Source organism: Bufo gargarizans, chromosome 7 (assembly GCF_014858855.1).
Source record: "Bufo gargarizans isolate SCDJY-AF-19 chromosome 7, ASM1485885v1, whole genome shotgun sequence".
Lineage (NCBI taxonomy): Eukaryota > Metazoa > Chordata > Amphibia > Anura > Bufonidae > Bufo > Bufo gargarizans.
In genome coordinates this window covers 46539140-46565655 of record NC_058086.1, presented here as the reverse complement: position 1 = coordinate 46565655, position 26516 = coordinate 46539140, and the positions used below count along the sequence as shown (strand labels likewise).

Sequence of the window (26516 nt, the reverse complement as noted above, 5' to 3'; positions counted from 1 at the left end):
GGCTGTGTGTTCTTTGCAAAGTAAAAAACAAACAAAAAAAAACGGATAACGGTTGAACAAATTGTAATGCTGCAGATTTGGGGCGCGGCCACACGTGGCATATGTGCTGCAGACGATCTGCGGCATGTATATTAGCAGCAGAGGATTTTAACAAATCTCTTCCGTGTTCTGCAGAAAATTTCCGGAATTGAATCTGCAAATATCCTGCAGTTTTAAATGTGCTGCAAATCAACTTCCTGTACACGACCGTATGGCCCCAAATAGCACAGTCCTATCCTTGTCTGTAATGCGGACATACGGAAACGGAATGTGCACGGAGTAACTTCCTTTTTTTTGCGGACCCATTGAAATGAATGGTTCCGTATACGGTCCGCAAAAAACGCGGAACGGACGCGTAAAGAAAATGCGTTCACGTGCATGAACCCTGAGGCAGAGGGTGACATCCACGTTCAAATTGAATGCAGATTTTTGTGGATCCGTGGCAGGTTTAGGCCTCATGCACACAACCGTTTTTTTTAAGGTCCGCAAAAACGGGGTCCGTAGGTCCGTGATCCGTGACCGTTCTTTCGTCCGTGGGTCTTCCTTGATTTTTGGAGGATCCACGGACATGAAAAATGAAAACAAAATCTAAGTCAAGTTTGCAGTTGAAATGATAGGAAAAAACGGACACTGATCACGGACACGGATCACGGACGCGGATGACAATCTTGTGTGCATCCGTGATTTTTCACGGACCCATTGACTTCAATGGGTCCGTGAACCGTTGGCCGTGACACAAATAGGACAGGTCATATTTTTTTCACGGCCAGGAAACACGGATCACGGATGCGGCTGCCAAACGGTGCAGTTTCCGATTTTTCCACGGACCCATTGAAAGTCAATGGGTCCACGAAAAAAAACTGAAAACGGCACAACGGCCACGGATGCACACAACGGTCGTGTGCATGAGGCCTTAGGCTAGGGCTACACTGGCGACGTGTCGCGCGCCAAAAAGAGTACAACTACATTGCTACTTTTTTATAATGATTGTCAATGGTGTCACACTGCTCCGATTGGGACACTAATGCGCCCCTCGTGCGGCCATATCCTTTAAATCTGAAGCAGAGGTCATTGTAGGTGATTCCACCTTAAAAAAAAATCTGCAACATCTCCTCCAAATGTGAACATAACCTTAGAATTCTCAAAAAAGTCCCCCAAAATACAAGAATTCCGGTGACCGCTGTGATCGCCGTTGTGTTGTCCGCAGTAGTTTTCAGTCCCCCACCACCACCCCACAGAAGTAAAGGGCATTGGTGATCGCTGGTACATGGTGGATCGGTGGTCAGCACGGGGGTCCTGGGTTGGAATTGTAGAGGGGCTCTCTAAACAGCCGACCCTGGAATGAACCCCTTCCCCCCATATTTAGTGCCAGGTTTGATATCCACGGGGTGCAGGTGAGATAGCGCCACTGCAGATAATATAACCCAGGGTTTGGGGCAGGGATTTGCGGTCACGTCAGGACAAGCTCCACCGAGAACAGTTGGTTCTTATTTAAACGTCTTTTCTTTGTTGCTGCATTTCACTAATGAGTCAGCAATGTCTCAGATATGATTCACATGTGCTACAAAGGTCGGCAAATTCTGACTCCCTTCCTCCTTCCAGGCCACCCACAACTCTAGTAAGGTGCATGCCGCCATCCATGTGTCCATCCATGGAGGGAGCAATAACACAGCGACACCTGGTGGCCAAAATAAAAGAACGCTCTCAAAGTGTTTGCGCCTGTTTTTAATCTTAAAAATGCTGTTTTAGACCCTTATTTTATTGTGCCTGTTCTGGAGGCTTTCTCGCCTCATTCGACTATTTTCATTTAGTTTTTTAACTTTTTTGCATCTTTTTCCCGACCTATTTACGTAGGCGCTCCTTTTTTTTGCACCTGAACTTGTCGCAAAAAACAGTCTCATTTCTACTCCGCCCCAGGGCTGGCAGACTTGTCTTCATCTGTTTTCAGTGTTGAACTTTTTGCACACATGCGACTTTTCTCTGCAAAGATGTGACTTTTTTCATGCGCAAATAATTTAGACCAGTCTAAGTGACTATGAACCTGCGGTACTGAAAAACAACCACCAGAGGGCAGACTAATAACAGTACCCCGAGTCTAATTCATCAACGGCTGTGCCCCCTTTAAGTACTCTGCAAAAGAAAGAGCCGAATGAAATCCGCCGTCTAATTTTATGGCCAAAACCAGACGAGCTTGATAATTGTGCCCCAATGTGTTTTCATTCCTCACTGTTTTCAAGATCTCTGCTTGCTGTCAGTAAATGGGGACATTCGTTGTTTACAATCACAAGGTGAAAACCTGTTCCTAATGTTTTCAACAGCTGAAGGTTTGTTGCAAATATATCCGGTCTGGACAGTCAGACCTCTGTGAGAAGTACAAATCTATATCCTGTCCAGTTTGTTACAATGTATCAGTGCAGGTCAAATGTATCATTTTGGAGTCCAGAGTCTTGATCTGATTGCTGACGTTAGATTCTTGTCTATAGATCTTTTTCATGGGATCCACTGATGATGTAATGTCTTTGGAATGGTAGATGTCAGGTAAAATGGGAATTTTTGCCAGTCCAAATTTTTATTTTCCCCAGTGATAAGCCGCTACTATTACATCTGGCACCGCTTATCTCCCAATCCATAGAAAAAATATCTGCCTATGCCCTATATAGTCCTGTTCCCATGCCCATGTGAATGGGTGCGTCTGGGAAGGTACCTTTCTCGTGTGCCCCTTTCTACCCCAGCCTTGTCATCAGGAGCAAAAAGCTTGGTTTCCCACCGGCTCTGGGTCCCCTGTGCCCATTGGGCCCTCTGGCAGTGTCGTCGGTTTGCCTGCTTCCTCTGACTCTGGTGTGAGAGATGTCTCCCACACTGCACCCAGTGCGGAGCTCTGCTTTTCCAGAGAGAAAGCGATTTGTGCCGGGATATTAGAGGGAAGAAAAAGATTATAATAAAAAATAGCCTGCGGCCCGAGAATGAGCAGTCGCTGTGACCTTGCCTTTTGTACGCCATTACACAATTCAATGGCAGTCCACTCAAAGCGCGCTCTCGATCAATATCCTATTAAAGCTGCACAAAAAGTCTCCATAAACTTAGTGGTTTATCCATGTTTATAAATGGAAGTCAGCATAATGAGACGGTCAATAGAAACCCGCACCAGTCATCCCGGAGTGCGAGCCACGCGTTTCATATCCTCTGCGTGAAGTGAGGAGAGTCTGACCAAGAAGTCTGGTTATCTATCTATCTATCTATCTATCTATCTATCTATCTATCTATCTCCTATCTATCTATCTATCTATCTATCTATCTATCTATCTCCTATCTATCTATCTTCTCTCTATCTATCTATCTATCTTCTATCTATCTATCTATCTATCTATCTATCTATCTATCTATCTATCTATCTATCTTCTATCTATCTATCTATCCACTATCTATCTATCTATCTTCTATCTATCTATCTATCCACTATCTATCTATCTATCTATCTATTATCTCCTATCTATCTATCTATCTATTATCTCCTATCTATCTATCTATCTATTATCTCCTATCTATCTATCTATTATCTCCTATCTATCTATCTATTATCTCCTATCTATCTATCTATCTATTATCTCCTATCTATCTATCTATCTATCTATCTATTATCTATCTATTATCTTCTATCTATCTATCTATCTATCCACTATCTATCTATCTATCTATCTATCTATCATCTATCTATTATCTATCTATTATCTTCTATCTATCCATCTTCTATCTATCTATCTATCTATCCACTATCTATCTATCTATCTATCTATCTATCTATCTATCTATCTATTATCTCATATCTATCTATCTTCTATCTTTCATCTATCTCATATATTCTATCCATCTATCTACACAGAAGGGTCAGATTTGCCGTATTCTCTGTGTGTTGGTGACTGGTACATTGTGACAATGACGCGTCCCATTGTCGGCTGCGCAGTCCTGAGTCCAGCAGGGGTAGTAGTCCGCTCTTGGATCTTCTTCCTCTACTACTTCCTCGGTCCATAAAGAAAGTTTATTAGCGGCAGATAATGTTTCTTGCTAATGCGGCGTCTGGTGGAGGGTGAATACATTAGACGGGAGTATTTATGGGGGTTACTCTTGCAGTCTTATCATTTTATAGAGACGTTTTATTTTACTTTTCACTAAATGTTGGTAAATCAAACTTTGCGGCATTCCAGGGAATGAAAACACCATCTGGCCGCTTTTATTTATTGGATTTAGCCCGTTCTCTTCCAATAAATTTCCCAAATAGTACATGAAAATTAGATTATAGTGATCAGCGCTCGTGTTCGCCCTTAAATTTCTAGGACCGCGTGAGCGGCTGCGCGACTTCAGCCAGTAAACGGATCAGAACTGTCGCTCCAGCATTGCAAGACTACAACTCCCATTAAGCGGGGCGAACTGGAGAGTCAGAAGTTCTAGATGTATGGGGTGAGCGCACATGGGGCAGAGATCTGAGAACGTTCCTGCGATGTTGGGTCCATGCGCTGCACGGATCTGCAGAAAAATCCACAATAGAGATCTACATGATGCGGAATTAAAAATCCTCGCTCCCGGGCAGGTTCTGCAGCGTGTGACTGAGCTCCAGGCTCCACTGTGGGTTTTCCTGTGCAAATCTGCAGCTAAAATCTAAGCACTTTTGTCCCATATGGACTTACCCTCAGCTTCCAATGCTCTGCCTTTGTGAGTGAAGGCGAAATCCTAACATGGTCCCTGAGGGCCCCAGTGCCACTGGAGTCCAAATATAGTAACTGTGGCTGGTGGAAAGCCATAACTCTTGGCTGAGTGTTGAGTTTTGCAATGTCTGAAGAGCGTGTGACATCATGGTAGACTGATGACATCACTGGTTGTGGGGAGGTTATAAGTTAGGTCCTGGTGGACTTTAGGGGTCCAGAGAAGAGGAGCCCACAGTTCAACCGGTCCTTTTTCCACTCCCCATGGGTGGCATTAACCTCCACCGACCAGCAGTTGTCTTCAAATGCCCCATACAAGGAAAAAGGATAGATCGATGGATAGATGGATATGAGATGGATATTAGATAAATAGATATTAGATAGAAGATACTGTAGATATGAGAGATATTAGATAGATGATAGATATTAGAAGATACTGTAGATATTAGATATGAGATATTAGATAGATATTAGATAGATATTAGATGATAGATATTAGAAGATACTGTAGATATTAGATATGAGATATTCGATAGATATAGTTTATGATAAGACTTCAGTCTGTAGAAGTGCGGCTGAGTTTCTTCTGTAGCTGACAGGTCGGGCGGCTCTGATGGAGAAGGACGATGGGCGTCTGTTGGGAGTAGTGCGGCTGTGATACTGCAGCGATGCGCAGTGATTGATTTCCCCTCCTGACTGCAATGTGGTCATTTCTCGGAGCCCTCACTGCGGTGCGGCCGGCTATCTGCGGGGGGCTCCTCGCTATCCACGTCTTTTACATAAATACATAAATTACTGAGACTTTTCTTCCCAGGGAAGTCATCGGCTCAGTGTTTTCTCCGAGTTCTGATTATAGACATGTCCAGATATTATCCAGTCGAATACACACACAGCGCACCTGCTGCCACCAGTACCACTTGGTGCCTCTGGGGAGGGGGCACATACTGGTCCCACTCACCTTGTGCTGTAGAGGTGGGCAGAGAAAAGAAAGTCTTGTAAGGGACAGCGGCACTGGGGCAAGCTTCCCTACGAACACATGGAGTCAGGCCTCTGCCGTGTACCGGATTACTGGACATGGCGGCCATCGTTATGGGGGACCTGCTTGTCTGTGGGGCCCCTTTTTTGTAATAAGGTTGGGCACAGTAATATGCCATTTAGTCAGTGATGCCAGCAGCAGGGGAGGAGTGTGCTGATCTTGTAAGAGGCCGTGACCTGTGCCCTCATGTTGGTGAGGACAGAGCAGTGTCATGATGTGAAGGGAGGAGGGATGCAAGTGGGAGGCGACAGACAAAGGGTTGTATAGCAGAAGGTGCAGGACCCCCACAGCAGCACAGAGTATTTCATAAGAAGAATGTACGGTTGTTTGGATAGGATGTGATAAGGAGAATAGAAATAACTCTGGAAGGTACATAGGGTATCCCAGCAGCACAGAGTATTTAAGAAGAGGGGTGTATTGCTCTTGTGGGGGGGGGGGGCAGTGACCTCTGGTCTCATATGATGTTAGTAAGCAGAGGTCTTTGGGAGGAGAGCACCTTAGTAAGCTTGAGGAGACTTATAGGCCATACAGGCTCCTCTGGAATTCTGGGAAGAAAGGGATGCAAATGAGCTCTTGGCAAGCTCCGCCTCTGATGCCGCCAGATGTAAGGCAGCTCTCCTATAAGTCAGTGTTCGAAACTTTCAATAGGCCTTGAGACACGACCTGGATAATAAATAAGCCGGCACCTCGTGTGACCAAGGCAGGAGGATGATGTGAGGAGAAGGACGGAGGGTCCCCAGCAGCACAGAGTATTTCAGAAGAATGTACTGATCTTATGGGAGGCAGTGACCTCTGATCTCGTATGAGGCTGTTGTGTCAGGGCTCTACGTGTTCATCTATCTAACTTGATATTCAAAAACTGAGTTTGCAAAAAACATTTCGGGACAGATGTATTTGCCGCGGTAAAGTGTACGGTCCGCAGGCGCAGACATCTGCGTCCGCAGGAAAAATTCTTCCACTTGTCACAGATACATCCATTAAGAAATAATCGGTAACGCGATCCAGAAGCCGCCGACGCTCATCTAAAAAAAAAAAATTGCTATTTTTTTATTAATTTTTTAAAATAAAAAACATAGTTTGCCCCAGAATTACCATTTTCTAGAAATCTGAACTGGCACTTACAGTTGGGGGGAGTCGGGAGGGTGCTGTCCCTTTAAAGGGGTATTCCAACAATAACATTGATTCATAGGAAACCAACTTATTGCCTATCCTGGCAGGTGAGGAGTGGGCCGGAGAGCTGGGCGAGTGGGCATGCTCCGTACCAGTCTATTGTAATTGGAGCGCATGGTTTAGGTGGTTAACTCTTTGTCTTCTCCTCTGTCCGCTAATAGGTGCCCTATGGAAAGAGTGATCCCCATGATCAGGCAGGGTCCCAGCATTCAGTCCCCAACCCATCTAACATTTGGCTCATCTTATGCTTAATATTAAGGGTTAGAATACCCCTTTATGGGTGAGAAGACTCTCCCCATTTAGCCCTAGGCAACGCTGATCACCAAAACTGCCTACACTCGTCAGGGAAATGTCCATAGTAATGAGTGCAAAGTGTCCGGCAGCGGCCAGAAAGCCAGCTATTTTTTAGTTATTCCTCCAGTGTCTGTTTTTGATAGTATTGCATCCTATGTACATGGTCATGGGGTGAAGATAAATTGAGCACCCGGCTTTGGTGCCTAAGGGTGCCCAATGTCTTGTCTGCCACATGAGAAGACGCCGGTGTAATATATGCTTGGGGGAGGGGGGGGGGTTTGGGGCAAAAAGCGTCAAATTTCACCTGAGCCGTGACCTCTAACTAAATGTTCTGCTGGTCAAGGGACCAGTGATGTCACTAACTCCTACCACCGCCATACTGTGCCCTTAGTTTCATGATGTCCATAAAGCCCAGTGGTTTCCCCCACAGCTCAACGCCCTTTCTTCCCTTGTTTTGCAGCACCCATAGCAGCAGGAACGGGTCCTAATTTCCCCATGTCAGAATTGGACAGCTCTTCATACTACAGTATGAGCCCAGGTGCAATGAGAAGATCGTTGCCCAGCACGTCTTCTACCAGGTAACTATGACTGGTGGAGTCATTCACCATATGCTTTCTTTTTTTTCCTTTTTTTTATGCCAGTCTTTCCACTAGGTGGCGCTCATTTCTTGCTATGTAATGTTGACTGCATGACTTTGTAATTGTAGAAACATTGTGTGGGTTCTGTCTTCCTTCATTGTCCCTTTCCTTCTTCTCCGCAAGTTCTACGAAGCGCCTCAAATCTGTAGAGGATGAGATGGACAGTCCTGGCGAGGAGCCATTTTACCCGAACCAGGGTCGTTCACCAGGAAGCGGCAGTCAGTCAAGCGGGTGGCATGATGTGGAACCAGGTAATGGCATGCAAAATGATGGTGTTTGCAGGAGAACTATTCTGTCCAAATAAGAGGGTCCGATCATTCGACCGCCACATTTTGGGGGGGATTTTTTGGGTCCGTGTTGGGTTTACCGACATCCTAGTCAATGAGAAAGTCTTCTGTTTTGTTGATACAATGTATTGAAGCTGTCGGTGGTCATTTACGATGCGCAGTACGCTGAAGAGCCCACTTTCCTTTTTTGACACGCTCCCTACCACAATACAGACTGTGGAATAGAAGGCCCCTAATCTGGCCCGTGAGGCACATAATAAAACGTGACCATTACATATTACGGCCCCTTGGGTCAAGCTCACGCCAACCTCATGTAAATTAATTTGCTGGTGTTGGCATGAAACGCGTTTGTGATATATATATATATAGATGCCCAGCTAATGATTGGTTCCTTATGTTCCCTCTGACACCATTTAAGAACCACGTTCTAGTAGCTAAAGCTTCCCTGACAACTAGTATCTTTTTAACGCCCCCCCCCCCCCCCCCCCCGGTGTAGGTCCATGTCATATAAATTGGTTTATTCTCCCTGAAGCACGGTGAAGCTTGCAGAAAAATAAATGCTCACTTATCAGTCAGTTCCTTGAGCTCATTGACACCATCTGAGGACCCCATTGCATTTTCTAAAGCTTCTTCGACCAATTTGTCTCGCTTATTTGGCCATCTCCATGTAAATCGCCTGAAACTCGTTTCAGATATATGGATGCCCATCCAACAATGGGGTTTTCTTGCTCCATTGGACACCTTTCAGGGCCCTGTTCAAGTATTTAAAGCTTCCTTCACCAGCGAGCATCTTTCGGATGCCCTCATATAGGCTCATGCCATGGAAATCGATTTATTCTGCCTGATAAAGGCCCCGAAATGCGTTGCAGGACTGTTGATAAACTAACAATTGTTTCTCCATTCTTCTTCCTACTGAGGGCCCTATTCTAGCATCTAAAGCTTGCTTCACCAGTTAATTTATTTGGACACCTCCATGTAAATTATGCGATAAAGCCCTGAAACGCGTTGCAAAGAATAAATGCTCAGTCAACCTCTGCTAAGGACCCCATTGTAACATGTAAAGCCCAATTTGTACCAACAGAATCAGACGCCATTCTAACTAAAGAATTGTTTTTAAAGAGGACCTTTCATGTCTTTTTTTTAGTTACCTTTCCTTGCAGGGTGCCCCCCGCTGATGCTGCCACCATGCCTGTTTTTTCAAATATCGCTCTTCGCCTCGCTGTGCCCCCCTGCAGTTTTCCTGCTCAGTATGTTAATCCTGAGCATCGGTACAGGGAGGAGACACCAGGGTTTCTCAAGGGGTGTCTCCTTCTCCCTGGCTGTGATTGGGTCGAGAAAAAAACAGGCAGGGTGGCAGCATCAGCGGGGGGTACCCGCAAGTAACGGTATTTATCTAAACTAACAAAAACCCATGAAAGGTCCTCTTTAAATATGTATTGTTGTTGAATTTTTTGAACCCGCACCCACTTAACGCTTGAGTCATGTGTCAGTCCTTTTTCTATTTGACACATTGATACTTTTACCAAGTGGTAAGAATGTATCAGCAGGATCCTCGGTGCCGCTCCATCGTAAATGACCCCCGCTGTTGTCTAGTTGTTGCCCCTGGTTTTGATGGGCGCAATGATTAATGGACGCACAATATGTCATCACCAGCGCTGCCGTGTCTGGCGTCCCTGTATATAGTCCAGGTCACATACGCTATACGCAGCGGCCATGGTCTCCAGGGAAAGGAGAGCGAATGAAGATGCCGCTGAACTTCTAATTAAAGTAATACGGCCTTCCTTATCTAAAGTGGCACAAATTGCACCAAATTATTTGGTGCAACTAGAAACGCTGGACTTTTCCTTGTGCCACAATATTGCAATATTTTGTGCCCATCTTAAGGAAATTTGGAGCATTTCCTTGGAATTTCAGAATTGTTGATCACATGCCAAGTACGACCATGTTTTGTCCCGGTTTTCACCTCGAAACCGATCCCTAACCAATTCAGCTCTGTTACATCCTGTCCAGCCGGCAGTAGATTGTAGCGGACAGAGCTAATGTCCGCTGGGATCTGGCCGAGCTCCCGCCAGCATTTATGTTAAAGGTGGGGGTGGTCTGCCTATGGGCTTTTAAAGGGGTGGACGAAACCCCTGGAAAACTCTTGGGGTCTTTTCGGCAGATGTGAGTTTATTTGCTGTAGTTTCCGGCCCATTGTCCGGGGATTTGTCCCCGATAATCTCCCTGTCGCAGCAGAATCCTGTCCTGTACACAGCCATTGAGCGTAGCTTTGCATATGTATTAGCGCCCTGTATACAGAGCTCATACATGTGAGGGCAGTATATGCATTGTGGATGCACCATGTATGGTTTGAGGCTCATCTTTATTTTATTTCGGCGCATCCAACGCATTTCACCTTGAACATGGAAGAGGCGCATAAGAGGATAAGAAAAATGTCAGGTAAGAGCGAGCGGCGCACGGTCTCAGACGTCAAGCAGACGCAAAGACATCGGCTTGTGTTATCGTTTCATTATTTTTTGGGCTGTACTATGGGACGTAGACCGTTATACCCATATATATTTATCCTGCATTGGCTGTTTTCCGTCTGTTCGAATAGAAACCTTGTATTGTCCTTGCACGTTGCGAGTTTTGCCTATGTAGCATCTCGTATTCCCATGTATGGTTTGTGTCAGACGATTTCCCAGGAGTTTTACGCTTTCTGTTTAAGGCCTCATGCACACGACCGTTATTGTGGTCCGCATCCTAGCCGGCTCAGGTGCGGACCCATTCACCTCAATGGGGCCGCAAAAGATGCGGACAGCACTCCGTGTGCTGTCCGTATCCGTTCCTCCGTTCCGTGGCCCCGCAAAAAAAAATATAGCATGTCCTATTCTTGTCCGTTTTGCGGACAAGAGTAGGCATTTCTACAATGGGCCGCCCGTTCCGTTCCGCAAATTGCGGAAGGCACACGGGCGGCTTCCGTTTTTTGCAGCTCTGCGGTTTGCGGACCACAAAAAAATAGCACGGTCGTGTGCATGAGGCCTAAGAGGGACCTCTTCTTTCATTTTATCAGTTTGTCTGCCCCATACTGCAACTGAACGGATGAGTGCCTATGGAGTGGCCGCTATAGGAATCGCCGCCAGCTTTCTTTAGCATTGGGCTTCATACATGGGGAACCTTTTTTGCAATAGGGAGCTGCAATGTTTTTTTTTATCAGTCTTATGTTTGTATCGATACATTATGTTTTTATTGCTACACTGTGTCTGCATTGTTACATTGTGACCTCTACCATACAGGTTGTTGCACTGCGCTTTTGAACCGCCCATCTTCAACCAGGTCTGCAACTTCTTAAAGGGGATGTCTGAGTGCTTAGTACATCAGTATCGGATTGGTGTTGGTCGGCACACCTGCCAATCAGCTTTTCGAAGAGAGCGCGGTGCCCCTGTGAGCGCTGCAGCCTCTTCCTAGGTCAGTGGCATCAGACCCACGCCAATCAGATACTAGTGACCTATAGGTCATCAATATCGATAACTCCCGGAAAACCCCTTTAATATGCTTTAACTCTTCGTTATTTTCAAGATCACTGCTTGCTGTCAGTGAATGGGAACCTTTGTCAGTTACATCCAGCATCTGAAAATCTGCTGCGGTTTACAGTACAGTCCGTGTGGACGAGGCTTTCAGAACCTCAGCCTTGTGTAGAGCGTCGGCAACGTTTTCATTTCTGATGCAGATTTTCACCCTTTGCGATGCATAGAATAAAATCATGGGCCAAGTCATATGTGACCACAGACTCGTGGCGGGTTTACACGTCGGGAATCGCCCGCTGTATCTGGACCATAATATCCAACAGACCCTTGTGCAGGGCTTGATACAATGATACTATTGATACAATGTAACCGGCACTGCGCTTCTGTCGATATATATTTTTTTTCAGACATCTTCCTTTCGTATTTCCATTCTTCAAACTCCTCCTACAGTTCCATGCTGCTCATCCTGAGCCTCCTGGTTCATGAATAAAAAAAATTACAGGGAGGATTAAAACTGGCCCACAAGAGTAGGGGGATGGTGCGGATCTAGTGGCATTCAGGACCCATGGAAAGCTAGGTGCCAGCTTTTATGGGCACCGTCATGGCTGTCATTAGTGGTTGTCACCGCACATTTGGATGAGTCTGCTTAATTCAAGCCTGGACCGATCCTTCGATGTGAATGCTGGAATGTTTTTGCTCCATGTATTCTGCTCGGAGGGTCCAGATGTGGCGTGACTCACAGACCTGGAAAGTAAACAGTACTACCCCCCCCCCCCAATCCTCAACTGCACCATGTCCGTCATAGTCCGTGCGGATATTCACCTCGCCTGGGTCTCCACGTCTGTCCCATCAACCCCCTTCCTTCACGGGAAGTCGACAAACCCCTACATTGTGGAGAGACGCAGGGAGGGCCTAATGCCCTTGAATGCTGAAGTGAACCCAGCTGTGTAATTCTATCTGGGCATGACCTCACCGAGCATGCACGCCGCACCTGGGCAAATAAATAGCCGCTGCCGGCTGAGAATGGGCTCGGTGTAAATGAAGAGGGTGTGGAGAGCTCAGGAAGGAAAGGTTTGCGATTACCTGCAGAACCTTACCTTTCTCTATGGCCCGTCACTCGGGTGCCACATGCTCGGCGGGCGTGCGGACGAGGTGACAGCTTGCAGCCCCGCAGGAAACAAAGCCCTTACTTCATACAAAGGAGAAGCAGATGGAAAGTGTTTGTTAAAACCCCATTTGTTACAAGGAGAATAAATGGAGGCACGCACAATACCTGCACCCGCCGGCACCCGCCGCCCTGCAGGATGGGGTCACCAGGGCCGAACATGTAAAGCTCAGGCACAGGTGACTTTATATAAGGCTCTGAGAAGTGCACGGGCGTATTCAGCGCGCTGATTATATCGCCGCTATACAGTTGGCCTGTCACAGTGTCACATGGCCCGATTTAAAGGGCCTACCAATATGCCATGAAGGGTCCATTCACACGTCCGCATCCGTTCCGCAATTTTGCGAAACAGGTGCGGACCCATTCATTTTCAATGGGGCCGGAATGTGCTGTCCGCATCCGCATTTGCGGATCCAGTTCCCGGTACCCCCCAGGGGTGCATCTAGCCTTTCTGCTGCCTGAGGCAAAAACTGAAATGCCTAACCTAACCCCTTTGCCGTAATGAAAACACTCATTGTTCATGGCCCTTCGGCTGCCCCCCTCTTGACCCTACCTGGTGCTGCCTGAGGCGCCTCATTGGTGGTGCGCCCCTGAGTACCCTGATGATCAGCTAAATGAAGGGACCTTGGTGTCCTCATCATTATTTACAGACACAGCACCAAACATATGGTTGTGGCTAAGCCTGGTACTGCATCTCAGTCCTATTTAAAGGGATGATCTTATGGTTGATGTAAAAAATGAGAATCGGGCGTCATATAGGACATGACAATCTGTAACAAAGCTAGAACCAGCCCTGGACCTCACATGGATCCAGAGATCTTCCCATTCACTGCTCCAATTGTTCTGCTAGAATTAGTTCATGCTGCCGTCACATGGGGCATGTCCTTTCTGCTGCAGTGCTCTCCCTATCACAGCTCAGGGGGCATGTCCTTTCTGCTGCAGCACTCTCCCTATCACAGCTCAGGGGGCGTGTCCTTTCTTCTGTAGCTCGCTCCCTATGACAGGACCGCTCTCTCCCTATCACAGCACAGGGTCTGTGTCCTAAGGGTAGGTTCAGACTTGCGTTAAACACATCCCGCCTAGCCAAATACTGCCGTTCAACTCTGGACCCCATTGACTTTAATAGGGATCTGATTGGTGATTCGGCCGCTTTCTGACACTTGTGCTGGAAAGAGCTTCGGATCCCCACCGGATCGCATTATAGTCACCGGGGTCTGGCAGAGAACAGCGGTATCCGGCTAGGCTGATCTGGTGAACTCGGGCAGTCTGTTCTCTGCCGAAACGGCTGTTAACGCAAGCGTAGTACATTTGGCAGGTGGCATTTAAGGATCGAACTGAGCACGTGCGACCACCTCAGTGATGATACTGATGTGGACAGAGAAATAAGGAAATGAAAAAACAGGAGGTGGCGCTATGCCTATTGAAGAACTCGGTGCATGCAGTTGCAAAAGTATTCAGATCCAGGTGCTGGTTTGAAAAATATTAAATCTTTTTCTAGGGAAAACCCCTTTTAAGTCAATGAGTTGCAGGACAAGACATAGCCACAGCCGATGTAAAGCTTGTGCCTGTGTCAGCACCTAGAAGGAGAAGGCAATTAATATGAAAAATCCTTAATCAACATTAAATATTTTTTTTAATCTTTTAATCTAAAATTCATATTAACCAGTTCCCAACAGAGCTCCAACTGCCCTGCATAGACATAGATAATGATAGGGTTATTTCTGCTCATAGCCACCACTAGGGGGAGCTCACTCAGGACTGATCTGTTATTCAGTTCTATGGGAGTTTTATAAAACTCTGGTAAATGAGCTCCCCCTGTTGGTGGCTGCAGAGCATCAGAAATGCACTTTTATGAAGGGACGTAGGGGGTCTGAAGGTCAAAAGGCAGACATATCCCAGAGTAATCCCATACAGACTGGTTACCTATCAGATCTCTATGGCACATCCTATCCATATCCCATAAATGTCCCGATGAGACAACCCCTTTAAGTAGCCGTCGGTGTCGCTCCATTTCCTTCTAGAATAAGTGCGCTATGAATGAGATGAAGATGGGAGCACACCGAATAATAGAATAGATATTTCCGGGATTTCCGTGAGACCCTCGCATTCTTCTCTGCACCAGAATCCTATAAGGAAAAAAAAATCCCAGTATCTAATTAGCGTCTCCTCGTTTGGGAGGTGTTGACAGGACGGCCTCGCACATTGAAACCGAGCTAATTGCAAAAGGTATTGCGTGCCCAGACCTTCAGTTAGGATTGATACTGTCATGTTGTGTAGGAATGCATCTTAAAGGGGAGGTAATGCACAAATAGGGGGTATTAAAGGGACCCGGTCACCCGGTCTGAGGGCCACTAAAACCGCCAGCACGACATTAGGTAACTGCAGTGTAGGGTCCCAGACCTGTCAGTGGCCAACCCATCCATCCGTGTGAGTCCAGGACACTTCTCCAGTGCCCTGCACCGATGAAGCTGAGGGCGGCTTCACCTCACGTGTGCCGAGTCCTGGACTCTTCTCACAATATGTTGGTTTTACTCAGGGGAAGATTTAGGATCCTAACCTCCAGCTACCTAACGGCCTGCAGGTGATTTAGTGACCCCCAAACCAGGAGACGGGTTCCCTTCAACTGTCCTACAGAGCAGTGGTATCCAACCTGTGGCTGCAGAACTACAACCCCCAGCATGGCCTGACAATCAAGACTTCCAACCTAGCAAGTGCATAAACATATAGCATACATGCCAATATCTTAACCTAACCCCTTCCCTTCAGCTCATGACCCTTCCGCTGCCCCCCTCTTGCCCCTACCTGGTGCTGCCTGAGGCGATTGGTGGTGCGTCCCTGCACGTGGACATTCTGACTTCCATGGGTCCAGAAGAGCGCCCTTTGGGCATACACACCACTGATTTCCACACTAAAGGCCCCAGGGGGAGGTACAAGGCCTTTGGCGCTGCTCAGAGATTGATTGCACCTTTAGGCCTCTTGTGTGCCCGTGGCCATATTGTGGCCCACATACGCCGGGTCCGCAATACACAGGCACCAGCCCGCGTGCACTCCGCATCACGGATGCGGACCCGTTCACTTGAATGGGTCCACAATCTGGAGATGCGGAACGGAAGCACGGATCGGAACCCCGCGGAAGCGCTACGGAGTGCTTCTGTGGTGTTTCTGTCCGTGCCTCCGCACCGCTAAAACATAGAACTTGTTCTATTTTACGGGTCACGGACCCATTCAAGTTGAATGGGTCTCGATCCGTCCCGGCCGCCGCACGGACGTTGCCCGTGCATCGAGGACCGCAAATTGCACGGAACGGATGCACAACATTCGCCTGCAATAGGCCGGTGCCAAAGGGCTTGTATCGCTCCACGGAGCCCGTCCATTATGGAAATCAATGCCCACCTGATCTAGCATAAGTATCCATGCTCCTACTAAAGATCAGAGGACATCCCCTTAAAATGGCGCAAAGAGAAGTCACGTTTCTCCGCGTCAAGAACCTGAACCGCCGGACAACCGCTGATCGCCGAGCCAAGCTTCGCTATTGACATAACTGACCTCATCCTGCAAAAATTTCAGTTTCTTTTTTTATATATATATATATTTTCCAGACCCCCGGTTCCTGCATCTCTCCCCGAGACTGGAGGGAACTGTAAAACCTTCAGCGCTGTTTGTTTAACCCGAACCTAGGAAATTCTGCAGAGCCCCGTCCGCCAGACCGAAGATAAGCTATCTCATCCAGGCAAAATATTTTCTGCGATACGGGGCAAGTTTTCTTTTTTTTGGGAGAGGGAAAAGGTCCATTTTCATCTAATTAAGTCAGTAAAGTGCTGGGCTTGTCACGGGGCTGTCAGCAGAGGGAACAGAAAGCAGACGCGAGCGGCTAATCCGGTGCAGATAAGCGGTTAGCGCGCTGCGGCGCACACTGTCCCCTTTGTTGGGCGCATATGTTCAGACGGAGGATTTGGGGCATAGATTCAGCTTGGTTTTCGGCATGGGGTCTTTTCAAGACCGCGCCGAGAATGTGCAAGTCAATTCATGGCGCTGTTACTGCGCGGACCCCTCAGAAATCCGCTCGCGGTTTAGTGCCCACATCAGAAACCGCGGCAGTTTCCGCCATCGGATATCACGGACAAAATCCACCGTCTGAACATACCCCAAGACGTAACCCGGCCTCGGTGCTATCGTCTCGCCTAGTAACCTGCGCCGCCAGACACGCTCCGTCCTGTCCATAGGTCCCCGAGGGAGCGATTGATTGATATTCAATCCGTCGGTTAAACCAGACGCCGCCGTATACAATACGCTGGGCTGCGCTCTCGGTGAACTCGCTGTAAGGTCACCCACATCCAGGACAGTATGAGACTAGGACCGGACATAAAACATCTAATATATGTTGTATTTCAATTCCTCTTCAAGACCTCTGCTTGCTGTCGGTGAACAATGGCCTTTTACATTTCTCATGAGAGAGTTTTGATAAACTCTAACGAGTCAAGCGCCTATGTCTCTTGGACCTGATCAGCATGAGATTTCAGCCTCTGAAAGTTCCCATTCATGAAAAGCAAGCAGAGATTTGTTTGGAATCGGAACACCAAATTGACATAAAGCAGGAAGAGCTTATTCCTTAAGCAGCACCAGTCCGCCCTCCTGACATGTCTGTTTCAGTCAGGATATAACAACTCTGGGGAGCTGTGTTGTACCATTCCTCTGTTATCCCTCCTGGAAATGTATGAATAGCGTGTTCCCAGTTGGGGGAGGGGGCGTCGCTGCACACGCTGACATTGACCAGTCAGATGAATGCTAACACCCAGTTCATACATTTCCAGGAGGAATAAAGGCGGACACGATGCAGAATTGTAAGAAAATATCCTGAATCCATACTCGGGAGAGCAGGAGGGTCGCCTTGTGCTATGCTGGATTGTGGGGTGCAGAGGGGTTGGGACTTACTATATATCAGACTGTCAGGGCATGCTGGGAGTTGTAGTTTTTTTTTGAGGGCCATAGATCAACTACACGACCTCTACCATGTCATCGGTATAATTTTTATACGTTTCACTATATTGGAGCATTATACGGCAGATTTATGTATTCACTGTATATCAGTATTATTATTTGGGCACTGCATGGGGATTTTATGTATTTCCTGTTCAGGCTTATTATGTAGGCGCCATATGGTGGTTTGATGTGTTTACAGTACAGACGTTTTATATCGGCGCTATATGGTGGTTTATGTAGTCACTGCATTTCGGTATTATTTAGGCGCTATATGGTGGTTTATGTAGTCACTGGATTTCGGTATTATTTAGGCGCTATATGGTGGTTTATGTAGTCACTGGATTTCGGTATTATTTAGGCGCTATATGGTGGTTTATGTAGTCACTGGATTTCGGTATTATTTAGGCGCTATATGGTGGTTTATGTAGTCACTGGATTTCGGTATTATTTAGGCGCTATATGGTGGTTTATGTAGTCACTGGATTTCGATATTATTTAGGCGCTATATGGTGGTTTATGTAGTCACTGGATTTCGGTATTATTTAGGCGCTATATGGTGGTTTATGTAGTCACTGGATTTCGGTATTATTTAGGCGCTATATGGTGGTTTATGTAGTCACTGGATTTCGGTATTATTTAGGCGCTATATGGTGGTTTATGTAGTCACTGGATTTCGGTATTATTTAGGTGCTATATGGTGGTTTGTGTAGTCACTGGATTTCAGTATTATTTAGGCGCTATATGGTGGTTTATGTAGTCACTGGATTTCGGTATTATTTAGGCGCTATATGGTGGTTTATGTAGTCACTGGATTTCGGTATTATTTAGGCGCTATATGGTGGTTTATGTAGTCACTGGATTTCGGTATTATTTAGGCGCTATATGGTGGTTTATGTAGTCACTGGATTTCGGTATTATTTAGGCGCTATATGGTGGTTTATGTAGTCACTGGATTTCGGTATTATTTAGGCGCTATATGGTGGTTTATGTAGTCACTGGATTTCGGTATTATTTAGGCGCTATATGGTGGTTTATGTAGTGACTGGATTTCAGTATTATTTAGGTGCTATATGTTCATTTTGTGATTACGGTGCAGGCTTATTATATAGGCACTGCATAACAGTTTTATGTATTCACTGTATTTCGGTATTATTTAGGCACTATATGGTAGTTTCATGTGTTTACCACACAGGCTTTCTATATATGCACTATATGGTAGTTTATGTATTATTTAGGTACAGGATGGTTCCCGTCTCTCCCAGCTTGAACCCCCTTGTACCAATGTCCTGTAACAGCTCCCCCCCCCACCATATATCATGTATGACACTGGTCTTCATATGCGGTTGTGGAGGTCCGTGGAGCCGGTGCCACATCTACCTCTGTGCCCACGTATAGCTGTACCTATGGTTCATGAGATATGTGGATGTTCGAAACGTTTGCCCCTTTTGGGCAGGAATGGGCATTGAATACGTCCATCTGTATGCGGACTGGTGACCCATTCCTGCAGGGTGCTCCTGTGATCCACGTCCTCCTGCAGCCGCGCTCCCCCAGATCCCCATCTAGTGACCGGATTAGTATTAGTCCTCTTTCGCACGAGCGTGGCGGATCGGCTCCGGATGCGTTCAGTGAAACTCGCACCATTTTGCAATCAAGTTCAGTCAGTTTTGTCTGCGATTACGTTCAATTTTTTCCGTGCGGGTGCGATGCATTTTGATGCGTTTTTCACGCGGTTGATAAAAAACTGAAGGTTTGCAAACAACATCTCCTAGCAACCATCAGTGAAAAACGCACTTGCTTCCGGATGCGATGCGTTTTTCACTGACGCCCCATTCACTTCTATGGGGCCAGGGCTGCGTGAAAAACGCTGAATATAGAACATGCTGCATTTTTCACGCAACGCAGAACTGATGCGTGAAAAAAAAAAACGCTCATGTGCACAGACCCATTGAAATGAATGGGTCAGGATTCAGCGCTGACCTGCGTTCACAGAAAACTCGCTCGTGTGAAAGGGGCCTTCGGCGACCTGCACACGGATTAAATGCTGGGTTTTCCACGCTGATTCTTGTACGGAAAAAACAAAGCGTAAGGGTGCGTTCACACAACCGGATGCCGCCCCTGTGCGTTCCGCAATTTGCAGAGCGGACGGCTCATTATAGAAATGCCTTTTCTTGTCAAGAATAGGACATGCTGTATATTTTTGGCTGGGCCACGGAACGGAACAGCGGATGCGGACGGCACACGGCATCTTTTGCGGCCCCATTGAAATGAATGTGTCCGCACCCGTTCATATGGTCGTATGAATGAACCCTAAGGCCTCTGTGTGCGCTCCGTGGCCGTATTGCGGACCTGCAATACACAGGCACCGTTCCGTGGGCATTCCGCATCATGGATGTGGACCCATTGAATGGGTCCGCAAATCCGGAGATGCGGAATGGTGCGGAACGGAAGCACAGAACGGAACCCTACGGAGTGCTTCCGTGGGGTTTCGTCCCGTACTTCCGTTCCGCAAAAAGATAGAACATGTCCTATCTTTTTGCAATCCGCTGCCCCATGGTTGGTGTTCGCAAATTGCGAGCCGCAGCACGGCCACGGGGCGCACAAGAGGCCTAATACAGTCCCAGCAAAGCGGCATACTTTGCTTTATCCTTCTGTACGGAAATTGACCCGGTGCGTGGATTTTGACATTTGCAGCATGTCACAATTCTTTGGGCGGTTCTTTTATGCCAATTTCGCTCTTTTTTTAATGAAAGGCTGAGATCTGCGGCAAAACCGCATCAAATCGGATACCAAAAACCCGCAAGTAACACCTCCGGTATTCGGTGCGTAAAATACGCGAACATTGGTGCGTATTTAGTGTTCTGTAAACCTGCCCCCTGCGCACGGAGCCTTCTGGGTAACAGAACGTGACATATTTAATCATCTTCTCGCGTTTCCCCCTGAGGACAGAGAAGAATACAGACGTCCTTTAAGAAATTACAAAGCCGCCGGAGTGACTAATGCAGGCATTAGCGGCGTTATCTCGGACCGGGGCTTGACCGTATCTTCTCTATGGATAAAAGGACTCTCAAGGAGAAGGATGGGAGCTTAGCGAGAGATGACAGGCAACCTGCATTAAGTAACAGGCTGGGGTCAAGTCAGTCTATTTGTTGTAGTACAGAGATGAAGAATCGAATACGGGGCCATAATAAGGTTTCGGCAGAAATTGCTGACTTTGCGTTGCGATGATTCCTGCTGACAGGACCTTTTCTATTGTTCATTACTTGATTTCACAGTTCAAGCAATTTTAGGTCTTGAAAATATATCTTATTTTTTTCTCCTCGGTATTGTCGAGCGCACCTCAGTATATAATATCTCCCTCGTACGATCTGTCCGCCCGTCGGCTGGAATTATTGCTCATATGGAACAGATTCGCTTGTTTTATGGGCGTCCAATCACTTGTAGCTGCCGAAGTCTCTCGAGGATCTGATGAAGTGTTGCTCGTGCTCCTCTACAAGTCACACAAGCCGTCTTCTCCAATACGTCTTCTTGTCTCTATGAGATGCAGGTGACCTGGAAGGGACTTCTAGAAGGATCTCAATCCCAGATGTCCGATTTCTCTTCCTCTGGGTTTGGAAAAACAAGAAAAAACTGCTTTCTTCCAGAAATAGCGCCTCGCCCGTCCATAGGTCGTGTCTGGTATTGTAGTTCAGTTTCTTTGAGGTCAATGGGGCTGAGCTGCAATACCAGAAACGACCTGTGGTCTGCGGTGGCGCTGTTTTTAGAAGTAGTCAGCCAATCCTGTGCAAGCATGTCATAATACCAAGGGAGACTGTGCGAATTCTTTGGACTTCACATAAAAAAGAGGGACCCAAGTGAAGATGTCTCATCCACCTTCCCAATCTGGATTAAAAGCAGGACAGCTGGAGGTGATTAAAGGGGTTTTCTGAATGTTTAATACGGATCACCTATCAGTATTAGGGTAGGTCATCGGTATCTGATCGGCGGGGCGCCAACACCTGGCACGCCTGCCGATCGGCTGTTTGCAGAGGCCCCGGTGATCTGGGGAGCACCATGGAATCCTCTCAGATTACCAAGCACAGTGCCATTGATTGGATTGTGGCCATGCTTGGTATTGCAGCTCAGCTCCATTCACTTGACTGTGACTAATGTATGGAGACACTGGACAATGAAGAGGCCGCGGCTCTCATCGGAGTACCGCAACCTCTTCAAAAAGCTGATCAGCAGCGGTATCGGAAGTCAGACCCCCACCGATTAGTGGAGGATAGGTCATCAGTATGAAAAACTCGGACAACCCCTTTAAATTCCCTGTAACCAGAGACCTAGGACACCTTTCTAGGAGCCTGTGGACACAAGCAAGAAGAGTCATAGTTTACTCATTGTATAAAGCAGAATTCTGCGACTTTCTCATATACTTTGTGCAATTCCATTTTCAATATCTCTGCTTACTGTCAGGACATTCTTATTTATATCCAGAGGTGAAAAATGCATTTAGGCCTAATCTATTTATACCTGGGGGTTTGCTACAATTGTATCCAGTCTCTGAGTCTATACCGATCTCTCTGCTGCCCTGATAGTTTGTTACAATGTATCAGTATGGGTAAAAAGCATCAACCTGGAGTCCACACTGTTTAGCTCACAGAGAATTGTCTGGACCGGATACAATTGTAGCAAACCTTACAGGTTTGTATCCTCTGGATAATGTTCCCCTCCTCTGACAGCAAGCAGAGATCTTGAAAATGATAAAGTGAGTGAAACATGGTGTATTAGAAAGTTGCTGAATATGCTACAATTAGGGTACATGCACACGGGCAGGATTCATGTGCGGAGAATCTGCACCGAGTTCGCAGGCAAATCTGCGCGGTCAATCTGCATCAATTGGTGCGGATTTTCCGCATGCGGATTTTACTAAGTGAATGAAGAAAATCCGGACAGGAAAAACAAAATAAATTGACATGCTGCGGATTTTAAAATCCGCACCGCAGGTCAAAATCCACGCGGAAAAAAATCTGCACTGTGTGCATTCAGAATTTCAAATTCTCATAGAATACAATGTACATGACCTACGGTGCGGATTTTCTGTGCATTTTGGCCTTAACCCTAAGTTCAGACCTGAGTGTTTTACAGCGCGTTCCTACGCGCTGTAAAACGCTCAACACGGAGAAACCAATGCTTCCCTATGGGAATGGTTCTCACCTGGGCGTTTTACAGCGCGTACGATCGCGCTGTAAAACGCCCGACGCTCAAACAAGTTCTTGAGCTTTTTTTTTGGGCGTTTGTCGCGCGTTCCCGCACATAGATATTCGGGAACGCGCGACAGTGTGTGCACGCCTGTCTCTGTATGCGCGATTGTAAACGCCCGTACAATCGCGCATACAGAGCGCTCGTTTCAGAACGCTCAGGTCTGAACCCCCTGTAAGAATTTTAGGCTCCATGGATACTTGAACTTTTGCCAGTATAAAGAGTAGACTACTACCCCCACCATGGACTATGGCCCTACCCCTGAAGAGCAAAGAGGGGCCCTAAAGGAACCAATAAGCATCAGGAGGGGTGGGGGGTTAACAAGCCTTGAATTGTAGTGAGGTCGGGGGGTTCCGCTCCATTTGTTTTGCTAGCCCCCCCCCCCTCCTTCTCAATGGACCCCCCCCCCCTGTCCAGCCGCGCCGGATTCATTTCTCTTTTACGAGGTGATTTTTCTCCTGATTTGTTTGTGTTTTGTGACAAATCACAGGACTATTAATAAAGCGCAAAATGAAGAATTAGGATGAGGTAATTAGTGTAACTGCGTTGTAGAAGATATACGGCCGCTGCTTGAAAACGCCGTATTGAATATTTGTCAGAGCTGATGAATTCGCTTTTTTGGTTCCCAGTTGGCATCAGTTGAAGTATCGCTCCTGCGTCATCATCCATTCTCATTAGATTGACTGACGTGTGACACGAGGCGCTCTCGAGATAAACGGCCATTGTATATATGGTCATGGACCTGTAAAGATATCAGTGCTCCAACCAGTGACCCTCTAAGCATTGCAGAACTACAACTCCCAGTATGCTGCCAGTTATAGTTTGGAAACCTGGGAGTTGGAAAACAGTCCTGTTTAGCATCATATTGGACTCTTTTGGTGGACGTGGAGTGACCACCATAGTGACCCGGGGGTGGTCTGACCGGCACTACATTTCATGGCTCCCTATAGCTAGGATGACCTTGTTATTCTTGTGTTGATTAAGGCCCCTTCACACGGGCGTCGTGGGTGAGGGTTTTGACTGCGATTGCGTTCCGTTGTTCAGTTCTTTTCGCGCGAGTGCATTGCGTTTTGCACACGCGTGAGAAAAAACTGAATGTAGTACCCAGACCCGAACCCGGACTTCTTCACTGAAGTTCGGGTTTGGGTTTGGTGTTCTGTAGATTTTATAATTTTTGATTGTCACCATGTTATAATGGAAAATAATAAAGTAAATTGGGTCCCGGGTCATACGTCCCTCGTCTTCTTGCGGATGCAATGCAATTTTCACGCAGCCCCATTCATTTCTATGGGGCCTGCGCTGCGTGAAAAACGCAGAATATAGAACATGCTTTTTTTTTTTACGCAACGCACAAGTGATGCGTGGAAAACATCGCTCATGTGCACAGCCCCATAGAAATGAATGGGCCCGGATTTAGTGCGGGTGCAATGCGTTCACCTCACGCATTGCACCCGCGGGGAATACTCGCCCGTGTGAAAGGGGCCTAAGGGGCCCTGACCCTCAGGCACTGCTCGAATGCCCCGAATATTTAGTCCGTCCTAGTATGGTTTCCATTGCAGCTTCTCACCGAGGTTGTCGCCCAGCTTTCTTAGCATTTTAGCTCTTTATCTGAGCATAATTTGTCAGATCTGCCATGCAGGGGGCTTGGAAAGCTGGGTGACAACCTCGGTGGAAACTAGGATAAGCTCTCGACTGATATGTGGTTATCATCAGTGTATAAAAATATTCCTTTCCTGACAGCATGGAGTCTGCCACCCACAAAGAAATATGAAATAATAAAAATAAATATATAAGTAATTTTTTTATTTATTTATAATTATTTATTTTATTTATTTATATTTTTTGCTTGTTTCTTGTAAACACAATATTTTCATTTTATTGTATTTTTTCTTTGTTTGGTAACTACATTTTATCAAGAGTATTTACATTTCCTTGTTTATTTTTTGTTATTAAATAAATAATTACTTAAATATTTTATTTTAAATTTATTTATTTTTCCTTTTGTGTTTTTTCTTAATAAATTAAGTAAATAATTAATTCAATATTATTTTATTGTATTTATTTTTTAATATCTATATATACAGACAGACACACACACATATACTGTATATATTTAAATAAATATAGTTTTCTTTATTAAATCATAAGTAATACATTTGGAAATATATTGTTTCATGTTTTTCACTATGAGCCCGGCTCAGATATATTTGGTACCTGTAGAGAGGCGCAGACTTTTATCAGTGTCGTTCAGCTTGGTCTATTGACGTGTAATAAATTTTATTAGTGGTGATGAATTATCCGATGGTTCTTTATTGGTAGCAAGGGAACTACGTTGATTCTAACTCATCCTGAAATGTAACAGATCAGTGACAGGATTTGTTGTGTTTTTAATCAAATGTTAATTTATTATTACATTTTTTTAAACTTTTTTTTATAATTTATATACATGTTTTCCTGTTTTTCTCTTGAAAGTTTTGGATTTTTCTTGGGGGTCACCAGTGATTGTCACTGTGTGCCATTTGGTTGCTCTTTCTGTGACGTTGGGACATTGTTGCAGTCCATATATACAATCCTTGCAGCTTCCAGTCCACTTGTCTCCATATTATCTGGATAGGAGGGAGATTTGCGAAGTTTATAGACTATGGCAGCGAACCTGCCCTGTCAATACATTGACTTCTGTAACATGAGACCTCTGACTTTGGCCATGGCGCTTGCATTTCAGCAGATCATGAATTGTGCATGCCTTGGAATGATGGGAATTGCTATGTCACATCACCGAATGCCACGATCTGATGTCCACTTAATGTTTTCAGCAGCTCTGACCCATTCTACACCTGACAAAACATGTACGTCTATATTCTTAGCTGCACCATGGAGTAGGGGGTCGAGGGAGCACATACTGACGATGAGCAGGGCTGCATTCGTGGAAGGGGGGGGCCTCTACCCTCACATCACCTATGACCATTGGCCTGTTTACTACATTGCTTTAGTTTTTATCCGGGATTTATATTCTAAAGGGTGTGTAGACTTTTTCAACTATTTTTCTATTGCTCCAGTGCATCTAAAATAAAAAAACTAATTTGCAAAAAAAATCTACCATTTTGCATATACAGCTCCAATGCAGACCTACTTGTTTCATGGTTACCGACTACAGACAAACCCTGTGTAGTCTGATCCTGCAGCCACGTGTTCCTCCACATAGAGAGCAGAGGGCTGGAGGATCCGGTTACATGGGGTGTGTATGCAGTCTGGAACCCTGGAGACACATAGGTCCACTACTGGAAACATTGCTTTTTTAGCTGCATTAGTGTCCTAAAATTAGGTGCAAAAGTATACATACCCTTTACATTCTTTAGCTGTCATTTATCATTCAAGGGCAACATGTACATTCAGTGAGGTATGTACAGAGCCTGGATGTTGGCATTCTTGTGCCACCTGTGTAATAGGGCTTCCATTGGAACATTGA

General features: G+C 46.1%; 1 protein-coding gene across 18 annotated transcripts in view; it reads left to right on the top strand.

The window, feature by feature from the left end:
* Positions 1 to 26516, top strand: part of NFIA (nuclear factor I A) — a 285729-nt gene that overhangs the window by 183882 nt on the left and 75331 nt on the right. For all 18 annotated transcript variants that reach the window (XR_006390905.1, XM_044302013.1, XM_044302019.1 and 15 more), the window contains exons 5-6: positions 7697 to 7814; positions 7998 to 8125. Coding sequence is in view for 17 of the 18 variants with exons in the window: in XM_044302013.1 (XP_044157948.1) it covers positions 7697 to 7814; positions 7998 to 8125 (246 nt within the window). In the remaining variant the exon portion in view is untranslated. The remainder of the gene's footprint in view (positions 1 to 7696; positions 7815 to 7997; positions 8126 to 26516) is intronic.